The following is a 23504-nucleotide window of genomic DNA, read 5'->3' as shown; positions in this document are numbered from 1 at the left end:
AAATTCATATTGATACTGCTCAATCATATTAATATTTTCTAAGTTTTGATATCACATCCTTCAATATAGATTGCAGCATTTTTCCTCCCAATAGGTCAGTAGTTCCCTGCTTCTCTCTGCCTGCTTTACTAACCAGTGAGACCACATTTGCAACCCTCCAATCTACAGGAGCAATTCCAGAATTTATAGAATTTTTGAAGATCATAACCAGAACATCTATTATCTCTGTAAACACCAATTTATAAACACTAGGATGTCAATCGTAGTTTCCTTGGGATTTATCAGTTTTCAGGCTTATCAACCTTTTCAGTTATATTTTTTATTAATACATTTCTTTTATTTCCTACTTTGCACTGGACCTATGGTTCTCCAATATTTCTGGGAGATGTTTGTGTTTTCCATGAAGCCAGATAAATAGTATTTATTTAATTCATCTGCTATTTCCTTATTCCCTAGTATAAGTTTCCTGTCTCTGTCCATAATGGGTCTACATATTCCCTTGTTCATCTTTTAATTTTTACATAAGCACAGAAGGTTTTATAGTCAGCTTTTTTGTTCCTTGCTGAAGTATTTGCATCCATGCAAAAATCAGTGGAAGTTGGACACACCTAAAAAAATGTTACGAAGTTTAATGTAATATTGTTTGCCATCTCAAGAGAGAGTACAAAGTGGAGGAAAAATCTTGGTTAGAACTTCATCTGGAGTATTGTACTGATTTTTGAGCACTCAAAGGAGAGAGCAACACCTCTGTGGTAGGTAAGGAAAGTACAGGATGACCTTCCACATTAAATGTATTGTACCATGTACATCTTGTTTTGGAGCATGATGTACAGCAAACAAATAGATAGACACAATGGGTTCAAGGAATAAACTCTGGGTGATGACAGATGTGAATTCATGTCTTATTACTGAAGAATTTTGCCTAAGCTTTCCCTAATAACAATTAATTAAACATTTAGAAATTTTAACTGTTGTTCAACATTACTGAAGTTACAATGAAGGAGTTATTTTTGTTTATAATGGCAAAAGTCAACTATGTATAATTGCCCTTAACAACATAATTTTCTTCCTTATTTTGTGGCTCTGTGTCAAAGTTTTTCAGTTTAATATAAATAATTTTTTGCTCAATAACTATTTTTAGAGTAAAACACCCAATATACACCCTAGAGTCCTCAAGAAAATGAGATAGGTGATATGTGTAGTTAAACGAAGTCTAGAGGGAGACAAAGAAAGTTTTTTTTACACAAGTACAAAAATATGTATGAGCAGATTAAAGAACATACTGGAGGTGTAAAAGAGCCCTTGAGATTAATATAGCAATGATTGTTTGAGCAGAGCCCTACAGCACATCACCATAATTAGTGAGCAAAATCTGGGGAAAAAATGAATGAAATTATGGAGGAAATTTAAAATAATGAATATTGAAATAAAATTTACTGATATTTCTGATTGTCATTTATATTAACTTATTTGAGTTGTTGTCACTATACAGAATATAGTTTTGGAATCTATAACATTGTTGTGTGAATGAGGACAATTACAAGATCAGCTATTTTACTCTTTTCTACTTTGTCTAACAAGGCAGTAAACCTGAGCCAAATCAATTGTGGATCCTCATGTGGTCACTTTGTGCAACATTCCAAGCCCCTATACATAGATAAAAAAGAAAATAATAGTAACTTACTCTTCCAATTTATACAATACTGAAAATCAGACTCTACACTCCCCTCCCCATCCATCGTGCATTTTGGGTGAAAATCAATCCTTAAGTTTGTACAAATGCAAACCAGATCACACTAAGAACAACCCTGGGGTTAGTGATAGTGTCTTTGCCTATTTGCCAATGTGTTTGCAAGTCACTGTCCCCGTAGAGGGTAATTCAACCACAGAGCTTTCATGTTTGTCCCATGTTATTCCATTGCCAGTATGGGAATGCTCTGTCTATGCAAAAAAAAATTACCTGATCCTGAATTGCAGCTGTAGATTTATCAAAGATTCTTAAATCAACAAATGTCAGCAGTTTATACATCTTCACTAGAATAGGAACACCAGGCACTTGGGGAACTGTGGACGGCCATGGAGAAAGGAAATGGCAGAGGATACCAGGTACTCTCTACATGGTCACAGCACTGCAGAATTTGCTTCCTCAAGACAACACAGTAGCCAGAACCTTTGATGCAACCACCCGGAGATGTTGTGACAGGTGCAATCTGCAGACCTCAACTGTGGAGTCAGCATGGGTATGAGGATTACCTGACATTCCACCAGGGGAAGAGGAGAAATAGACTACTTAGAAGGTCTCAAACATCCACTGTACCCAAGTCCATTGTCAAGAGGGAGCATGCTGAAGTGAGGCTGTGCCACACTGCCCAAGGCCTGTGACTGCAACACGAGACAGACTTCATGGATACTTTTATTCTGTCTGCAGTTTGAGGATAGCTCATGCCTAGTTCAGGATATTCCAGAAATTAGCTTGCAGACTTGGCATTGTTTCAGTTAATGGAAATATATATAACTTGGTAGATGGATATGAGAAGATCTTATTGATATTTGTGGGACATTGTCACAAGTCCTTTTATGTCATCTTCAATTCTAATAATAATGGCACAGCAAGAATGCCCATGTGTGATGAGAAGATGCCTCATCGTTAAGTCAAAAACTCAGCTGTTGAAGATACTAGAGGACGTGGAGGAACCAAGGGGCATGATAAAGAAATGATTCATATTTTTGTTTTTAGTATGCAACTTTATCTCAATAAGATAATTATTACAAACTAACAAGAATTCAGTTAGCGTTTAAGAATCATGCATATCATTTGATTTTCCCATATTCTTGTTTTTATGCTTGTGTAATTGTAGTACATTTTCTTAACATTGTTCTTTACAAGGAGTACATGGTTAAACATGTAGGAGTGGGCGTAAAGATAGAGCAGATAATCAGATGTTGGTATTTATCTTTTGTGTAAACTTCACTAAAACCACATAGCTGGGTTTGTCAATTCAGAGGTTTGGGTGATAAATCGAACCTGCAATCTGAATGCAATGACAGGACATGGTGATAGTTTATCCAATTGTTTTGTCATTCTAAACATTCACTCCCTTTAGTACTGGCACATGGTAGCTGCAGTTTGTACCAAATATAAAATACACCACAGTTGCTCATCAGCACTACTCCAACAGCAGTTCCAAACCTGCAACCTCCATCTTACAGAAGGACTATGCCAAAAGATGTATGGGAACACCACCCCCTACAAGATTCTTCCCAAATCACACACCATTCTGACTTGGAAATATCTTTCCATTCCTTCGTTGATGTTAGGTGCAAGTCCTGGAACTCTCTGCTCAGCATCACAGGGATGTATCTTCACCAGGAGTGCAATGGATCAAGGAAACGACTCACCACCAGCTTCTCAGGGATACATACATATTGTGCAATAAACACACCAAACATAAACAAAAAAAGATACAAATATCTGTAAACCATGCATTCATCCATTTCAATTGTTTATATAAAGACTTTGAAACAATGCAGTGTATCACAATCATGCTAAAAACGTAAATAAATAATCAGGGGTTACAAAAAAGCACAAATTAACCTGAATGCAATCATCTCGGATTGCCAAGTGTAAGCATGCAGTGAAACATCAGTGGAAAAAACAACGGAACAGGACAGCGCAACCTTCAAAATTGGAAGCAGTGAACGTAAGCTCTCATGGGCTTTGGGGAAAGGGAAGAACGTGTGATTATTTTATTATAGTTGCACAGTTTGACAACGGGAGAAGGGGGTGAAAGGATCAATATTAGGACAATATGAATACCATTCACCCCCTCCTCGCCAGTCCTACACACAGGTGTAATTTGTGTCGGCAAACCAGCTGATCGGGTGGCGGCGATGGAGGGGCACCCTCCCCTTTAAACTGGAGGGGGGCTTTAATGACGTGTCAGCTGAGCGAGGGGAGGGGGAGAGGGAGAGAAATCTGATTAAACCCCCGAACCGATCGCCATTTTATCTAAAATATCCTCCTCAGACCGACGGCGGGAGGGGGGGGGGTGGCGGTGAGGGCTTGGATTTTATTTTACCGCGGCTGGACGAGGCGAGGGGACGCGGGGGCGCCGTCGGCAGCCTGGCCCCGCCCCGCTGAGTGAGCGGCCGTTAGATCGGGGGGAGGAAGAGGAGGCGGCGGTAAAGCAACCGGTAATTGAAGCCGCCGCCCGTTAAATGTCGGCGTGGTGAAACTCGCCCCTCCCCGTGTCCTCACGACGGCTGCCGCTCGCCTGAGCCCAGAGCGCTGCCCCCTCCCCTCCCCTCCCCCGCTCGGCCGCCCCCAGGTGTGTGCGGCAGCGCCCCCTCCCCCGGCCGACCACACGCCGCCGCTCTCCCGCTCCGGGCTGGGGATTTTCTGACAGGCGACCAGCGGCTGATTTTATTTTTCCATCTCTCCTTTTCTCTCCAGGGTTTTTATTTGCTCTTCTCTTTTTTCCTGTTTGGTTTGGTTCTCCAGTGACATCCACCTCCCCCCCCCCTTTTTTTTACACGCACATAAATTATTAACTGCTGAGTGAGAGGGGAGGGAAAGGAAGAAGATTAAAAATCGCAGAGAAAATGTCGGGCCAGACCATCACGGACCGTATCGCGGCGGCCCAGTACAGTGTCACCGGCTCCGCCGTGGCCAGAGCCGTCTGCAAAGCGACGACCCACGAGGTGATGGGACCCAAGAAGAAGCACCTGGACTGTAAGAGACTTCGCCGCCTTATCTTGTTCTGATCGCCCCCCCCCCCCCCAACCTCGCAGTTGTCCTTTATTCTATATCCACATTACTCGCAGGCGGTGCATGTCAATATATTCAGTTTGTTTTAAAAATATGGATCTTATTAATAATATGCAGTTTTAAAAAAAATGCTAGCATGTAGTTGCTGCTTCTAGTCTCTTTTGCAGTTAATTACGTTAACACGTTTCTCTAATTTCGCTCCTATTTATGGATGCTGTTTGCTGGTTCCTCTATTTATCCCAAGTATTCCTGGCTCTTTGCTATTTCTCCATTCTCTCATCTATCTTCCTTCACCACCACCCCCCCCCCCCCCCCCCCCCCCCCGGTATTGCTGTTGGTTGCAATGGAGTCTATCGCTTAGGGTGGGAAAGAGGGTTGCATTCATTGCTCTCGAAACAGAAGGCAACGGCGGCGATGATGTAGCACGGCTGCCAGAAGTATAATAAATATTTTACTAGCAGAATTGTTAAGGGACTCTGTTTAATTTTTTAAACATTGCAAATGAAAGAATGCGTATTTTTTTAAATTTGATATGCTGAGCAAAGGATGCTATTGCAGGTAAATGTGTTCGTCATATCTAAGAAAGCAGAATTTGGCCTACAGCCCTTTAGTTTACTCGCGTATTTTGTGAGCGCATGAAGAACACACATTTGAGAGAAATTTCAATTATCTAGTTTCTCCGAAAATAGCATTGAAATAAGCTTTAATGCCCGATTTAGTACGGGTTGCAGGATAAAGAACTATATAAATATTTAGACATATCAGCACTTTTCAGAGGGGAGGATTAGGGGCGGATTCAAAACGATTTCTTAAAACCTACAGCTATAGGCTAGGGTCTGAATGGTGCAGTTTACTGAGCATCAATGATTCTGATGTGGCAGTGATCCTTCCTACCCTGCCCCCACTCCTCTTTCTGCATTGCTAATCTTTCTGGGCATTGCTATTTAAATACTTTTTGACTGGAATATTACTGTGTAAATTATTCCACTAATACAGTGAAGCTTGTATTGAAACAACAAATCTTAAATAATAGTTCTGGAGTATTACTACCATTTTCTAACACAAAAGACTAACCAGTAGCTACATTTGACTGGAGGAAGAAGTGATGATGAACTTCCAACAATTGTTTATATTGATTTGAAATAATTATGCAATGTCGACATTCAGCAATATATGATATATGGATAACTTGCTTTTAAAATCCACTACTAATTAAAGTTGTAAATAGTGAAAACTAAATTTTCCTAGTTTATCATCCTCCAGTAATGACATGCACACAAATCTGTAGTGTATTAGGAATTACAGTTTTTAAAAAATCACTTCTTTTAAAACTCAATTTTCTCATCAGCCACTATTTTTAAAAGCTTAGAGAGCCCACAAATCATAGAATTTCATCATTCATTGGCAATTTAATATGATTTTAGATCTACTATTTGCCTTCTCAATCTGATAAAAAGGAGTGTTATCGGGCCATTTAAGAATGTGTAAACTAAATATGCTTGAGGTAGCCATGCAGCCATCCAGCCTGCATTGATATCAAAGATGTGGCTGATGCTTGTCCACAACTTTTATTTTCCCTGTCTAGGGCCCTTTAATCCAGAAATATGGCAGAATGTGCTGAAATGAAGTAATGACCCATGTCTGTTTCTGCATTCCTGAAGTTTCTTTTGTGGCACCTTGGATCTGAATTTGTGGTGATACAAAGGCTGTCAGAAACACCTGACTGTGTATGTGCAGTTTTTTTGTTTTTTGAGATGCATGATTCTGTAGATGCTGGAATCTGGAGCAAAAACCAAACTGCTGGACGAACTCAGTGGGTCTACTAGTGTCTGTGGAGGCAAAGGGATAGCGGCGACAGACACAGAATCTTGACCCGAAATGTTGACCATCCCACTGCCTCTCAGATGCTGCTTGACACCTGATTTCTTCCAGTAGTTTTTTGCTCCAGTTTTTCATTATCTTCTATTGTGATGTAGAAGGCAGCCATTTGGCCCACCAAGTCTATGCTGGCTCAGATCTGTTCCCACACTTATTTCTCTATAACTGATTCTCACTTGATCAACTCCCTCTTGATTTTTCCTGTACCCCCATCTAGACTTTTTCAGTAACCAATTAATCTATTAGTACATATTGTGATGTGGGAGGGAAGAGGCACTCTAGGAGAAGCCCTTCGAGTCATAGGAAGAACGTGATAGAAATTTGGTTGTCAGATATCCTGATTTTCCAAAGCTGTAGAGGTCTTTGCAAATAAAATTAACAGAAATCAATTTATTGTGAACTTCAAATTTTTGCAGGTGGTAATTAATTGAAAAAGTTGGATCTTATTCATCTGAGTAACTTTTTTTAATGTTAAATTAGATGACCTTAAATTCTCTTGCCCTGCAAAACCTTGATGTGGAATGCATTTCCTCAGATGAATTTTTGGACAATAGAAATTTTTGTGCTAGTTTTTGCTGGCTAATTTGAATGATCAAAGTTGAAGCGAGTTCTGGGCATTGTGAAACTCAAAGTTGAGGAGGGTTCATTGGTGGAGCTAAGTGTTGTTGGAATGCCCTGGTAATACTGTACCCTGGGGCATTGACCAGAGAAGGATCAGAAATCAATGATACTCCATTGATTTCAATGGATGTTATAGGGCAAAGGTGGAGGCCAAGGAGGAGGTGAGTTTTTTTTTAAACTTTAAAGCTTTTAATTTTGTTTTAATCGAATTCATTTTATCATCTTAATCCTTAATTTTCATTTAGTTCCTTCAATTTTGATAGTTTTTGCAATCTCTTGATTGATAGACACAAGCCTTGCCCCTGGCTTTTGCAGCAGTCTGGGGTATTTTAGGGGTTGGGCCTGCTCACTGTGCTACTACAGGCCCAGTTGCTGCCTGAGATCACATTGCTGGACTCCAGGATGAGAGAGACCAATGAAGGAGATCCTCTATATAGAATCAGACTGCACAGAAAAGGGCCCTTCAGTCCATCTGGTCCATGCTAACCAGAATGCCCATCCAGGCTAGTCCCATTTGCCTGTGTTTGGCCCATTTCCTTCTAAACCTTTCCTATCCATGTGTCTATCTAACAGTCTTTAAAAGTTGTTGTACCTGCTGCAACCACTTCCTCTGGCAGCTCATTCCATATACATATCACTTTTTTTTGTTTGGAAACAGTTGCCCCTCAAGTTCCTATTAAGTCTATGCCCTCTAGTTATTGATCCTCCAGCCTTGGGGGGGGGGGGGGGGGGGAATACTATGTTCATTCACCCTGTTCATTCTATAAGATCACCCCTCAGTCTCCTACAGTCCAAGGATGAAAGACCTAGCCCGTCCAACCTCTCCCTATAAACTCAGTCCCTCGTGTTGGCAACATCCTTGTAAATCTTTTCTGCACTTTTTTCAGTTTAATAACATCATTCCCATAGCAGCATGACCAAAACTGAACACAATACTCAAGTGTGGCATAGCTAGTGTCTTGTACAACTGCAACAGAAGCTACCAACTTCCATACTCAATGCCCTGACTGATGAAGGCTAGTGTGCCAAAAGCCACTTTCACTACCTGTGAATCCACTTTCAGGGAACTGTGTACCTGAACTCCAAGGTCCCTCTGTTTTACAACATTTCTTTGGGGCCCTACCATTTACTGTGAAAGGCCTACCTTGATTTGACTTTCCAAAATGCAACACTTTGCACTTGTCTGAATTAAACTCAATTTGGCATTCCTTGGCTCACTTACCCAGCTGATCAAGATCTCACTGTAATTCTTGATAACTTTAACTGTCTATGATATCACCTATTTTAGTGTCATCTGAAAACCTACTAAACATGTCTTGTACATTCTCATCCTTGTCTCATATCTAGACAAGTTAAGTATGTGTGGGGGGGAGATGATAACTGTGATTCTGGTAGGGGTACAACCAGCCAGCCACATCAGTCAGATGCTTCTCTTCATTACTGGCTTGAGGCTTCCATGTTCTTTTTCTTGTGATGTTCATTTTGCTTTCCTTGTAATAATTTAACTGATTTTCTTTCTTTAGTTTTACATCCTACTTTTGTCTGAGAATTCTGGGTGCCAGTTCTGTTGCTGGCTACCAGACCACCTTATGGAAGGTGCACAACTGTGTTGGAAAAGTTGATTCCTCCAGGTCCTGCAAAAACATTGACCAGCTTTTCTCAAAGGGAACTAAAACTTCTTCACCATTGAGTGCAAAATGTGACCCTTTGTATTGACTCATTGCAAACAATTCTGCAATAAGGATGTTGCAAGTAATCTGTCTACTAGCAGATCTCTGACATTGCAAATTGATTTTTTCCCCACTCAACATGCCTTGTTATAGAAGTATTCTGCAAATCTGATCTGTTTTTTGATTTTCTTTTTGCAGTGATGTTCTGGGGGAAAGGGTGATATTTTTAAATGTCTGTACTGAGTAATGTTAAGATAAGATTGCAACCAACATTTTTGTAGGTTTGTAAGCGCCTTTTTTGTACATGATCAGAGATTTATGAATTTGTGATTTGACCGTTTTAAAATTTTTGCTCTAAATAAATTTGCTAGTCAAACAAAAATGTGAATTTTTGTTAAATGTCATCCCCGAAATGAGTGTTGTGTTTGTATTTTAAAGATTAAGACCACTTGTTGTTATGACTTTTACTACCATTATGACTCTGGTATTTTTGCATCTGGAGGTTTCGTAGCACTTAAACAAAAGCCAACAAGGACGAATATTCAAGCAGCCACAATAAATTGTCCTTTTGCTTATGCCCCAATAAATATTCCATTTTGCTGAGCGCAGATTGTGTAGTGATGTATGTAAAGCTTGCACACATTAGAAATGCTTAGTTTAATAATGTGTGGAATGTTACATAAAAATTGGGCTGGAGACTATCTGTGTGAGAGAAGTTAACTTGAATTCAATTTGTACTTGCATTAAGAGCTGCAGTCTGTTAGCTTGAGTTTGTTTTACAACATTTATTAAATGGTTTAAATTACAACTCTCATTTGTTTTCCCACGTGAACAAAAAGTGTGGAATGACAAAAGTTCTAACGATGTATTTCAGTGTAAATATTAGAAGATTTAAAATAAAGGATTATTCTACTTGCACTGCTCATATACCAGCATGAGATTTTAAAAGTTAAAACTGAATTAACATTATTCTTTACTAATAGACATGTATTTTGTGATGTATAAAATACCTGATGGGATTGCATACTAATAGGCCTCATTTTTGAATTTAAAATTACTAAATTAAATATTAAGTTTCTCTAGACCTGGTAATTTTAGTTCTCCAGTTTTTATTTTAAATGTGTACTCATACTGGAGTACCTTCTTTCCCCCTCATTTAACATTTTAATTTTCCTGCTTATAGCAGTTTCAATTTGTGAAACATTGTTTACCCTGTATTGTTTAGTATTGCACTTGCTTGTTGGATCATAGCTGGGTCTGAGGGGGCTTGACAGGGTAGATGAGATGTTTACTGTGTCACGAACAAGGGGATACAGCTACAAAATAAGGGGCTGGTCACTTAAAGCTGAAGGACGTAGACCTTTCTTCTGAGGGTAGTGCATCTCAGAGTGCTGGAGGCCAGATCATTAGATATATTTAAGGTGGAAATAGATAAATATTTGGGAAAAATCAGGAATTTAGGGTCATGGGGGAAGTGGCATAGAAGAGGAGTTGAGATTATCATGATATTGAATGTTGGAACTGGTTTGAGGGGTCTGGTGGCATACTATTCCTCTTTTGTGTTCTTGTCAACATTCCCAGAGCATTAGTTTTAGTGTCTTGCACATTGATGTTTGCATATGCAGATTGTTATTTGTTCAGGTAACAATCTATAATCTAAAATACTCTTCCAGTTTGAATAGACTTTGCACATTATTGAACTTCACAAACTACTTAATCTTGTTACTTTAATGGCATTCAAATGAGTTTCCCCTGTTTTGGGGGGGGGGGGTTCAAAACATACAACCTACTATTGTGGCAAATGCAATGATTTGTGGTTTGGTGATGCAGAGAGATCGAAGCACCTTGACATTTACTGTTTAAAAATTTAATTATGGGAATAACTAAGAACCTAGTGTGCTGGATTTGGATTCCTTCCTCTTGCATCTGGTATCTTCCTCTTTAGGTGCACCAGCATTGCTCAATTGATTTTCCATGTACGGTCTTAAAAAATTAATGGTGATTTCTTGCTGGGTCACACCTCCTCAAGTGCTCAAGGATCATCCTGTAGTTAAGTGACCTCTCTACCACCAACTTTTGCCCCAAGCTTTTCTCTACCACCAATAGCTTCCAAACAGTTTTGCTGCCTCCACCAGTTTTCCTCATTTAACCCCTAATTCGGGTTTTTAACCAAATTTGGAGCATGTGGGATTGGGGTAATATACTTGTGTGGACTGGGGGTTAATTAATGGATAGAAAATGATAGGAATAAATGAGTTAATTTTTGTTGGGAGCTTATGACTAGTGTTGGAGGTCCCACGTGTTTGTTAATGTGCGTGAAGGGATGAAGTGTAATATTCAAGTTTTCTGTTAACGTAAAGTTGAGAGGCAGTGTGAGTTGATGTAGAGGGGTATCCGGGGGCCATGGGCAAGCAATGTGAAAGGATGAGGACATCACGTGAAAATGATTGTGGATCATCTCATCTTGCACACCCCCTCTTTCCTCCCCCCCCCATGAGAGAAAATCAAAAAGCAGTTTTTTTTAAAAAGAGATTGTTTAGTAGGTCATGGGAGTCCTTTAACACAAATAACTTGAAGTTAAAATGCTGGCAAGTAAGAAAGCAAAACATTGTATTGGTTCTAGTGCAAAAAGGATTTAAGAATAAAGATGTCTTGCTGCAATTGCAAAGGCCTCTGGTGAGACCACACCTGGAGTATTGTCCTTGGATCATGCCTAAGCAAGGATGAACCTTCACTATAGTAGAAGGGATGTTGAGAGAGTCCCCTGAGGAAGTTTCACTGCAAGGAATGTTTATCAACTGTCTTCATGTTTGCAGAAGTGACTGGATTGATTCACTGCATTGGAACATTTTCCAGTTTGAAGTGTGAGCATTTTAAGGGTTTAAGCCATAATTAATGCTTCACAAACACTGACCTCCAATGTAATTTGAAATATTTGAAGAAATTGTAATAGATTTTAGGTTTAAAGTTTGATACATTAGCTTCTGGCTTTAATCGTGTGTATTCTGGTATGTAATGCCCTCTAAAATGTTCAATTGAAGTTTTTGGATTTTATTACCTGGTTTGCTGTATTGCATCAAAATTCAACTTGTGAAGTATATCTCAGTGGTTCTTCACTCAGCTTTGGAGCACCAAGACGACAGCAATACATACATCAGGCTGCTGTTTAACAATTACAGCTTAGCATTCAACACCATTATCCCCTCAGTACTAATCAACAGGTTTCAAAACCTGGGCGTCTGTACCTCCCTCTGCAGCTGGATCCTCGACTTCCTCATCGGGAGACCGCAGTCAGTGCAGGTCTGTAATAACATCTCCTCCTCATTGCCACTCAACACAAGCACACCTCAAGGACGTGTGCTTAGTCCCACTGCTCTACTCTCTCTACACTCACGACTGTGTGACTAGGCACAGCTCAAATACCATCTATAAATTCACCGATGACACCACTGTTGTTGGCAGAATCTCAGATGTGATGAGGAGGCATTGCCACCTGAGATTCTGCCAACAACAGTGGTGAGATAGATCAGCAGGTTGAGTGGTGTCACAATGACAACCTTTCACTCAACATCAGCAAGACCAAGGAACTGATTGTGGACTTCAGGAAGGGGAAGTCAGGAGAACACACCAGTCCTCATTGATGGATCAGTGGTGGAAAGGGTGAGCAGCTTCAAGCTCCTGGGTGTCAACATATCAGAGGATCTATCCTGGGCCCAACACATTGATGCAATCACGAAGAAGGCACGCCAGCAGCTATACTTCATTAGGAGTTTGAAGCGATTTGGTATGTCACTAAAGACTCTTGCGAATTCCTTTAGACATGTAGTGGAGAGCATTCTGACTGGTTGCATCATCACCTAGTTAGAAGGCTCCAACGTGCAGGATCGAAAGAGGTTGCAGAGGGTTGAGACTCGGCCAGCTCCATCACGTGCACAACCTTCCCTGCCATTGAAGACGTCGTCAAGAAGGCAGCGCTCATCATTAAGGAACCTTGCCACCTGAGACGTGCCCTTTTCATGTTACTACCATCAGGGAGGTACAGGAGCCTGAAGACCCACACTAAATGTTTTGGGAACGGCTTCTTCCCCTCCTCCATCAGATTTCTGAACATTACATGAATCCATGAATACTACCTTTTTATTTCCTTGGTTGCACTAATTTGTTTTTGTAACTTGTAATAATTTTTATGGCTTTGTACTGCTGCCACAAGACAACATATCTCATGACATCTGTCAATGTTAATAAACCAGATTCTGACTGTGGGTCTTAAGGCACCTGTACTTCCTCCCTGATGGTAGTAATGAGAAGAGGCATGTCCCGGATGGTGAGGGTCCTTACTGATGGATGCCGCCACTTTGAGGCTCCATCTCTTGATGTCCTCATGGTGGGGAGGTTTGTGCCCATGATGGAGCTGGGCTGAACCTACAACCTTCTGCAGCCTCTTTTGATCCTGCACATTGGAGCCTTCATGCCAGGTGGTGAGTCAACCAGTCAAAATGCTGTCCACTCTACATCTGTAGAAATTTGCAAGTCTTTGACATACCAAATCTCATCAAACTCCTAAGGAAGTAGAGCTGCTAGCGTGCTGCCTTCGTGATTGCATCAATGTGTTGGGCCCAGGATAGATCCTCTGATATGTTGGTGCCCAGGAACTTGAAACTGCTGACCCCCTGAATGAAGACTGGTATGTGTTCTCTCAACTTCCCCTTTCTGAAGTCCACAATCAATTCCTTGGTCTTGCTGATGTTGAGAGCGAGGTTGTCATTGTGACACCACTCAACCAGCCGATTGATCTTACTTCTGTATGCCTCCTCAACCCATCTGAGATTCTGCCAACAACAGTGGTATCATCGGCAAATTTATAGATGGTGTTTGAGCTGTACCTAGCCACACAGTCATGAGGGTAGAGCAGTGGGCTAAACACACCTCTTTGAGGTGTGCCTGTGTTGATCCTCAGTGAGGAGGAGCTGTTACCACTGATCTGCACTGACTGTGGTCTCCTGAAAAAGGAAGTTGAGGATCCAGTTGCAGAGGGTGGTTCAGAGGCCCAGGTTTTTGAAGCTTGTTGATTAGTACTGAGGGGATGATGGTGTTGAACATTGAGTTGTAATCGATAAACAGCAGCCTGACTTGTGTTTTACTGTTGTCTAGGTACTCCAAAGCAGAGTGGAGAGCCAGTGAGATTGCATCTGCTGTAGATCTGTTGTGGCGGTAGGCAAATTACAGTGGGTCCACGTCCTTGCTCAGGCAGGAGTTGATTCTAGCCATAACCAACCTCTCAAAGCACTTCATTCCAGTAGATGTGAGTGCTACTGGGCGATTAGTTGTTGAGGCAGCTTCCCTGTTTTTTCTTGGGCACTGGTATGATTGATGCCCTTTTTAAGCAGAGGGGAACCTCAGAATGCAGCAGTGAGAAGTTGAAGATCTCCTTGAACACTCCAACCAGTTGGTTGGCACAGATTTTCAGTACCCTGCCAGGTTCACCGGGGCCTGACACCTTGCGAGGGTTCACCCTCTTGAAGGATGTTCTGACGTCAGCCTCCGAGAAAGAAATCACAGGGTCGCCAGGTGCTGTGGGGATTCACGTGGGTGTAGTGTTACTCTTCCTTTCAAAACGTGTAAAAGGTGTTGAGCTCATCAGGGAGTGAAGCATCACTGCCACTTATGCTGTTTGGTTTTGCCTTGTGGGAAGTAATGGCATGCAAACCCTGTCACAGCTGTTGTGCTGATTTGTGTCTCTAACTTCACACTGAATTGCCTTTTTGCTGTCACAGTGGCCTTCTGTAGGTTGTACCTGGACTTCTTGTATGGTTCTGGATTGTCAGTCTTGAACACTTCAGATCTAGCCCTCAGCAGACTGTGAATCTCCTGGTTCATTCAGGGCTTTCGATTTGGGAAAACTCTATGTTCAACGGCACACACTCATCCACCCAGATTTTGAAGTTGGTGACACCATGGCATATTCATTCAGATCCGAAGATGAATCCCTGAATATGATCCAGTCCACTGATTCAAAGCAGTCCTGTAAATGCTCCTCTGCCTCCTTTGACCATACCTTTGTGGTCCTTGCCACTGGTGCTGTGGTCTTCAGTCTCTGCCTATGTGTCAGGAGTAAAGTAGAAAAACACTGTTTTAAGAACAGCTTCTTCCCCTCTGCCATCAGATTTCCGGTCCATGAACACCACCTCATTATTCCTCTTTTACATTATTTATTACTTTTTGTTTGGTAATTTATAGTGATTTGTCTTGCACTGTACCACTGCCTTGAAACAACAAATTTCAAGACACATCAGTGATAATAAATCTGATTCTATTTAATGTTATGATTAGCTGCTGAAATAGTTTTATAATATTGTTGCTGAATACCAGTATTCCATTGAAGTGATGCTTGGCAGGCACTTACCTGGGAAGTTCATGTTACAAAGATTGCTGCATCTTTGTTGGCAGTGTTCTCCAGTCAGTGGGCATGTAGTCTTTTAACCTTCAATTTCAAATTCCAGGTCATTAGTCTAATTTGCTATTTAAAAAGCTTTGTATACCATGGAGTTACCTTTTTGTGAAGAATATAGCTGGATTGTTGTTGATGGGGTCATGGTTGGACAATTGTTTTTCTTTTTAGACATGTATTGCTTGTCCTCTAGATAAAACCCAGAAGTATACTTGTCCAGGAGGCCAGCATCCTTTTTGAAATATAATCAGTATTTTAACATGGTACACTTGTATTGTAAGTTGGGTGAAAACATTTTACTTGACTGATTAAAACTTGTATCCTTTGCACAATTCTGACCTAATATAACATCGGCAAAACTGGAATTGTTACCCAAGACTTGCTGAACACAGCTTTGGTAGGCTGCAGCTCACAGCCTTTGACTTCTCTCAAGGTCAGTACACTATTCATTACATCACAGAGCCAATGCATTTAGGGACCTGTTTCTTCCAATAACTCTCACACTTCCATTTTGTCACTTTAGAATGAATTAAATCCAGATTTAAGAGCTAAAACAAATTCACTTTATACCCTACAGTGGATAGTATGTATTCAATATTTTGGATGCATTGTTTAGTCTTGAAATTGGAGTTAATCTGCTTGGCTCAATAACTGCTGGTTAAAGTGGAAAGTAGGTAACATTAAGCCATAAAACAAAATGAGCACAATTAAGAGTTGCCCAAGTATGTGTTTTTTAATTTTTAAACTATTCAAGAGATTTTAAGTAAATGCTTCAGCCCCTCACTAGTAGATGCTATCTGTGCTTGAAATATGCAGATAATGGGAATTGATTTTAAAAAGTGTGTAGCCTGCTAGTATCTTTGTGGCCTTTGGTTCGGAACTTACTTTTTTTTGAGTAAAAGCCATATTTATCTGATTTGCCAGGTAGGCAGGAAGAAGGATGGTACTTGGTGGTAGGTAAATCAATATCTAAATCCAGCCTTGTATAGATCTGTACCAATTCAAAAAAAATCCTTTAGATACAATTATACTATGCAAGTCTTGAAGCTGTGCTTATTTGAGATTGTGGAATGAGACTGAAGCTGTTGTGGTACATATGGATGAAACAAAGGAATGATGTGGAGGTACATTGGTAATTAGGAAGACCAATGAAATGTTGGCCTTTATTGCAAGGGGTCTAGGGTATAAAATTGGTAAAGTTCTGATGTAACTATACAGGACACTGGTGAGACAGCACCTAGAATACAGTGTACAGTTTTTCCTCCATATTTCACAAAGGATCTACTTTGGAGGCAGTCCAGAGAAGGTTCGTTAGGTTGCTTCCTGGGCTGAAGGGGTTGATGAAGCTGAGAAAGTTGTACCTATAATCATTATAGTTTAGAAGAATGTGGCATACATATGGGTATTGATGTGTTGTATGCTGTGAGGATGTTTCATGGAATATAAAACAGTAGAGCACAGGAACAGGCACTTCAGCCCATGGTGTTGTTGAACCAACTAAATGCCTAACTAAACTAATCCCTTCTGCCTACATAATGTCCATATCCCTCCATTCTGTCCACATTCATGTGCCTAAGAGCCTTTTAAATGCCTCTATTGTATTTGCTCCAGTACCACCCCAGCAGTGCATTCCTAGCACCCACCACTCTCTGTATATAAAAGAAACACTTGCCCTGCACATCCCCTTTTGAATTTGCCCTCTTCACCTTAAGTGCATGCTTTCCAGTATCAGACATTTCTACTCCTTGGGGGAGGGGAGATACCAGTTGTTTATCTGTTGCCTCTCAAAATCTTGTATCAGGTCTCCCCTCAGCCTCTGCCATTCCAGAGATTGTCCAACCTCTCCTTGTAGCACATGCCCTCTAATCCAGGCAGCATCCAAGTAAACCTCTTCTGCATCCTCTCCAAAGCCTCCACATCCTTTCTCTAATGGGCAACCAGAATTGAATGCAGTATTCCAGATGTGACCTAACCAGAGTTGTATTAAAGCTGCAGCATAACTTCCTGACTCTTGAACTCAGTGCCTTGACTAATAAAGGCAAGCATGCCATGTGCCTTCTGTACCATGAAGATTCCTTAAGTGTGGATGTCTCGAGCTAGAGGAGATAATTTAAGCAGAAAGGGTTGAAGACAGGAATTTTGAGGATTGTGGTTCTTTGGAATTCTTTATACCAAGAGCTGTGGAGTGTAATCATTGAATATATTTGAAGGTGGTGCTTGATAGATAATTGAGGTACAAGAGAGTTGAGAGGTATGAGGAGACAGGAAAGTGGTGTTAGGGCCAAGGTTGGGGAGGGGGGGAATGGTGGAGTGGGCTCAATGAGTCATTTTACTTGGAAAAATAACACAGTAACTTTTTCAGTGCTGCTCATTGCCTTTGGTTCCATTTACCTCCCATTTGAACAGATGTAAACTGCTTTTGAAGGTTACCTGCCAGTGTTGGCACATTCGGTAGAACCATTGCGGTGCAACAAAGATTGAAAATTTAGATTTTTAAATTTTATGTTCTGAAAGTGCAAAGCTATCAATTTTGTCCAGATTTTTTTTATTGAACTCCAAGAGAGAATTTGAATGCAGAGGTTTTTTTTGGGTGGGCAGAAGTTTGGCTGGGAAAAGTCATTTGAGGAGAAGCACTGGTTGTGGAGAAGACTGAAAGATGTGGAAGTCATGGGAAGTCCAACAATGACCTTGTTAATTTCTGTGATGATTGGACAAAGGAAATAGTACAAAAAATGTTAGAAACAGTTTATTTCATATTTTGAGCATCTGTAGTGTTTTGAATTTCAAAGGAAATAGACTGCTGACTTATGAATCCAGGAGAAAATGCAGTTCTGTTTAAAGGGAACACTAACTCTCCTTAATAGCTCCTGTTCTGCTGACTATTTCCAGCATCTTCTGTTTCAGATTTCCAGCTTGTGCAGTTATTTTCTTCTCCGTTTGACCATCTGGTTGGGCAAACAGTCTTTTTCAAATTTCTAATGGACGTCTGACCATTGAGGCTCCACTCCAAAAGTAAAGTTGGTTATATGTCTAAGTCCCAAATTGCTGTGTTCAAATTGTATTGCTGTGTGATAGCAGTACAGTGCTCAAGGCAAAATCTGATCAGAGATGAGAACCATCTGCTCAAGACTGAAGATAAGGACTTTTATTAATCAACACATTTTCTTACTATGAAATTTATACAAATGTTCTAAAATGTGTTATAAAAGTAGCATCCTTGGGAGTTCTAATATTGATACAGGTCATTCAAGAAAGCCTAGTACTACTAAAATTGTAAGTTATTAAATGGTTTATTTTTGTTTGCAGCTTTTTGCCAGATAATTAAATTCTTGGGATTTATTATTGACTTGTGGATGAGAAGTTTCAGATTGCAATTCTATTTTCCTTTTTAATCGCTTTGCATTGTTGATTGTGGGGACTTTGGTAAATCCCATAGGACAGCCTAGAGATTGAAATGCCAACCAGGCTTATTCCTTGTCAGTATAGTTGAGTCTGAATGATTAATTTTTGCCTGAAGGAACCCTTTTTATGTTAGCCAGGTGTCTGTCTCAGTATAATGCTCAATAGAGAAGTTTTGATATTTTGGGGCATGGACAGAAGACCCTTGTGCCCTGCATGCTTTGTGGAACGTATTACTTTCCTGCTGAAAATACAGCTGTACCCCAGAAATTCTCTGACAGCTCAGTAAACCATGCCTCTACGCTTGATGACAAACTGTCAAAGTTCTGAATGTCACTGATACTCAAATGTTTTGGGGGTGAGAGGGGATAAAACATTAAACTATTAAAATTTGATAACTTAAAAGTAATTAAAATACCAAACACTTAAAATAGCTCAATGCAAAACTGGCAACTTTAGGATAATTTGCATGTCAATCTCTGAACCTATTTCCTTTCATTAAAATTTAGTCATTAAATCTGGCACAGAATCCATGCCAGCTTTCTCAATGTAGGTAATTGCAGGAAGTTGGCTCTCTGCTTGACTTTGAGGTCCCAACATTAGAGCTAGAGAATGACTGGGTGAAGACCTCTCTCAGTAAATTCATGCAGATGGTACACAGAAGTAATGGAGATTGGCAATCTAATCTTCTGCATTGTTGTTTTCCCTCGTACTACCTTGATGCACTGTTGTAATGAAATGGCATACAAAACAAAGTTTATCATTGTACCTCAGTTCATGTGACAATAATAAACCAAATTACTAATGTAACCATTCCCTTCAACCATTCAGACCTTGTACCAACTGGCAAAACCCTAATCACCACTACAGTTAAGTAACACTATGACGACTCTGATCACTTTGCACTAAAATAGACTTTTTTGTTCTAATTGTTTTTCTTGTAAAAAAAAATTGTGTATAATTTGTTTTTTTGTGAATGTTGCTTATATGATGCTATGTGCCTGTGATGCTGCTGCAATTTTTTTTTCATTGCACTTGTGCACATGACGACAAACTTGACTTTAATCTTCCTGGGGGGGGGGGGGGGGGGGAAGAGATGTGTATACACCACTGCTTCTGTTGTACAAATCAATAGAGAATGATAGATATCTAAGCCAATAGGAGAAGGTGCTTCCAATATCACTAAACTCTTGACCAAAGTTAACTTGATTATGGCTGCAAAAAAATAAAACGTTTACAAGTGTTTTCAGCCAAAAGTGATCTTGTATGACTTCAAGTTCTCTATCATCATGGACATCAATATTCAGTTATTATTTAGTACACAGTACAGAATTCTGAGAACATTCTGTGTGATGTTGCTGGATGTCTGTGGCAGAACATATGAATGTATTAATTGGAATAGACTACTCAGCTGCTCTAATATGCTATGCCATTCAATGAGATCATGGCTGATCTGACTGTCACCTGAACTTGGCATTTGTTCTCACCCATGGTAACTTTTCAGCTCCTTCCTTATCAAGAATCTGTCCACTCTGCCTTAAATATTCACACTTTGCAAGTCTTTGGAATTCTCCTCAATGCTTAGAAAAAAGTCACCTTGTTCCCACCTTAAATGAGTACCCCTTTTCTGTATTCTCATGTAAGAGAGAGTGTCGTCAAGATCTTATATGTTTTAGACAGTCCCCTCCCAATCTTCTGAACTTTAGCAGTTATTAAGCAAGTTTGTTCAATCTTCCCTCTTAAAATAATCTGTCCATTTTGAGTATCAACCTAATAAACTATCTGCATATGTAATTGTATTATTCCAGTAGTGCTATAATACTGGCTCCTATCACAGTCTAGAACATCGCCTAAGTGTTATTAAACCAGGAGAAATCTTACCTGTTGTTTAATTGTCTTTTAGAATATTAGTGGAAGGAATCATTGATATTGCAGTTGAATAATAACTACATCACAACATGCCCACTATTGGTCAGTATGGAATCACCCAGAATTGTTAGGTTCCAGATTTTGTATCCTTGATCAAGATATAAAGGTGACAGATGCATCTCAAAGCAAAGACAAGTTACCTTTTGGCAATGCAACATTTAACACAATGACACCAGGGAATGAGTAAATGAAACAATTGGTCACTTATTCAGCCTTAAGTCCTGTTCATTTACCACTGACTGGGGAAAAAAAATGCAAACTCTGAGCCTTCTCCATGTGCAATGACCTGTGTGGTTCCAGGAATTTCTAATGCAGCAGATTTCAAAAGCCTCAGCACTTTTTGTTTTAGTAAGGATAGTATTGTCTATGCTAACCACCAAAGACTGGTATCACTAAATCTTAAAAATTATTCTGTTTTATGCATACTTTAAGCAGTCATTTGCATGGAGTACTTAAAGATGCTGGAGTATAAATTAAATTCAGCCTTCCAGGTTTGAGGGCAAAAATAGGGCTTTGTGGCCAATTTAAAATGCAAGTCCCTTAAACTTCTGATCATAATGCCTTCCTGAATGAATATCTATAATCTTTTGATCAAATGGCAGCTTTTCATCTCCCATTGACTACTTAGTCCTCTATGCATTTAATAATGGATTCTGTTTAAAAAGACAAGTGAGACTTTAATTAATTTAAATAAGGCCTTGATTGGCATGACTATTCAGTCACCAATCTTCTGAAAGACCTGATTCCATGACAGCTGCTGAATTATGAATCTGAACAGTTGGCTTTTTCAAGCGATTGAAACAAGGTGGATTTGGGTACTATGACCCAGTGTATAACCTGTCTATGATACAATCTTTGGCTTGAGGAAAAGGGTGTGACGGTCTTGACTGCAAATCTGGTACAAAACTTGTGGTCTACTGGACACCAATGAGGCCTGCCTTTTAATTTTTATTGGACTGGAACTACCTACAAAAAGCATAACCAAGCACTGGAATGATGCCACCAATGTCGTCTTGCCAAAATCCTTCCAATTTGTTTGAAGGATAAAGAAAACTAACATCTTTCAGGCCAATGTCCCAGCATGGAAGCCCTAATTGCATTTGTTTGGATCCATTGGACAGGCCATGTTGTTCGCATGTGTGATACCAGGCTCCTGAAATGGACATTCTATTTGGAGCTTGGATACTGGAAGCTGATACCCAGGTGGACAAAAAAGATTCATTGATTATAGAACAGTACAGCACAAGAACGGGCCTTTTTTGGCCCACAATGTCTGGGCCAAGCATGATGCCAAATTTAACATCCCTCTGCCTGTCTGTGCTCTATATCCCTCCACTCCCTGCAAATTCATGTGCCTATCTAAAAGCTTCTTGAATGCCACCATCTTATCTGCTTCCACCACCACACCTGGCAGTGCATTCCAGGCAGCTACCACTCTGTGTACCTTTTTTAAAAAAAATCTTGCCCTGCACATTGTCTTTAATCCTTCCCTCTTTCCACCCCCCCCCCCCCCACCTTAAAGTGATGCCCAATAGTCTTTAAACATTTCTGTCCTGGGAAAAAATTTCTGGCTGTCTTTCCTATTTATGCCTCTCAAAATTTCATAACCTTCTATTGGGTCTCTCGTCAACCTCTGCTTCAGAGGAAACAATCCAAGTTTATCCAACTTCTCCTTTATAAATAATGCCCTTTAATCCAGGAAACATCCTGGCAAACCTCTTCTGAATGCTCTCCAAAGCCTCCACATTCTTGCCGTAATGGGGTGACCAGACTGCATGCAATTCTCTGTGCACCCTAACCAAAGTTTTGTACAACTGCAACATGACTTCCTTTACTCTATGCCCCTTGTAATGAAGGCAGACTTGCCATATGCCACCTTTACCATTCTATCTACTTGTATTGATGTAGTCAGAGGCTTTTTGGGGAGGGGAATTCCTAGGAATCCTTGAAAACTCAAGGTGGACAAGAAATTGAGGACCTTGAGTCCTGGTATCAGAAACCTGTGTGTAAACTGGGAGGAGCGCACCATCTTCAACTATCCATTCGTACATTAACCTTGTCACCTCAGAAACCACAATATGGGAGTGGAAACAAGTCATCCCCTATCCTAAGGGGCTGCCTAAGAAGAAAAATCTGTGTACTTCGGGGAATTTTGTGTTGCTATTAAAACTGTTTGCAAATGATGTAGGTAATGGGACAAGTGAGTCTAGAGCAGTACAAGAATTGCATACAATGTAAAATATGAAAGTACCTGATCTATTTTGGCTGTTACGTTGGCAGAAGGTTCTTTGTTTAATTTGAAATTGCTGTAAATGACTTAAACTCTTACAACAGTATGCATTAAATTAAAACCCCAATTTGTACATCATCTCCAAGTTGCACAGTTGCTGTGTTAGCCAAGTGTGCTTTTTTTTCCCAAATTCCATCCCAGTCCATGATATGAATCTTGCTTTTATGATGCTGTTCTTCACCTTGGGCCATTTGTTTGCTCACACTATCCTTCATAGGGGCCTTGATAGAAACCACTGGCAGTACAAGTTTTTTCAAATGAAACAAGTGGAAAATGGCAAACAGCAGCAATGATATAACCATAGTGAGCAATGTCCTAACCTGAACACTGACTGCAATTCACTTACTATGTCATTAACAGTTGTTGTCTTTGCTGGATCCAAAGAACTCTTTCACTCTTGGCCCTAGTTGTTCCATGTAAAGGGGGTTGGTGGTTGTCTTCTATATCACATCTTTCGCAAATGCTGATAATTTTTATCAATATCTTGTGAAATTTAATGCA

General features: G+C 40.2%; 1 protein-coding gene across 2 annotated transcripts in view; it reads left to right on the top strand.

The window, feature by feature from the left end:
* Nucleotides 1-3975: 3975 nt before the first annotated feature.
* The window catches only part of snap91a (synaptosome associated protein 91a), a 140151-nt gene continuing 120622 nt past the window's right edge, over nt 3976-23504 (top strand). For both annotated transcript variants that reach the window (XM_052024472.1, XM_052024471.1), the window contains exons 1-2: nt 3976-4194; nt 4454-4732. In XM_052024472.1, coding sequence (XP_051880432.1) covers nt 4603-4732 — 130 coding nt within the window. In that variant the 5' untranslated portion in view covers nt 3976-4194; nt 4454-4602. The remainder of the gene's footprint in view (nt 4195-4453; nt 4733-23504) is intronic.

Source organism: Pristis pectinata, chromosome 10, assembly GCF_009764475.1.
Source record: "Pristis pectinata isolate sPriPec2 chromosome 10, sPriPec2.1.pri, whole genome shotgun sequence".
Classification (NCBI taxonomy): Eukaryota; Metazoa; Chordata; class Chondrichthyes; order Rhinopristiformes; family Pristidae; genus Pristis; species Pristis pectinata.
This window is presented reverse-complemented; position numbering and strand designations above follow the sequence as displayed.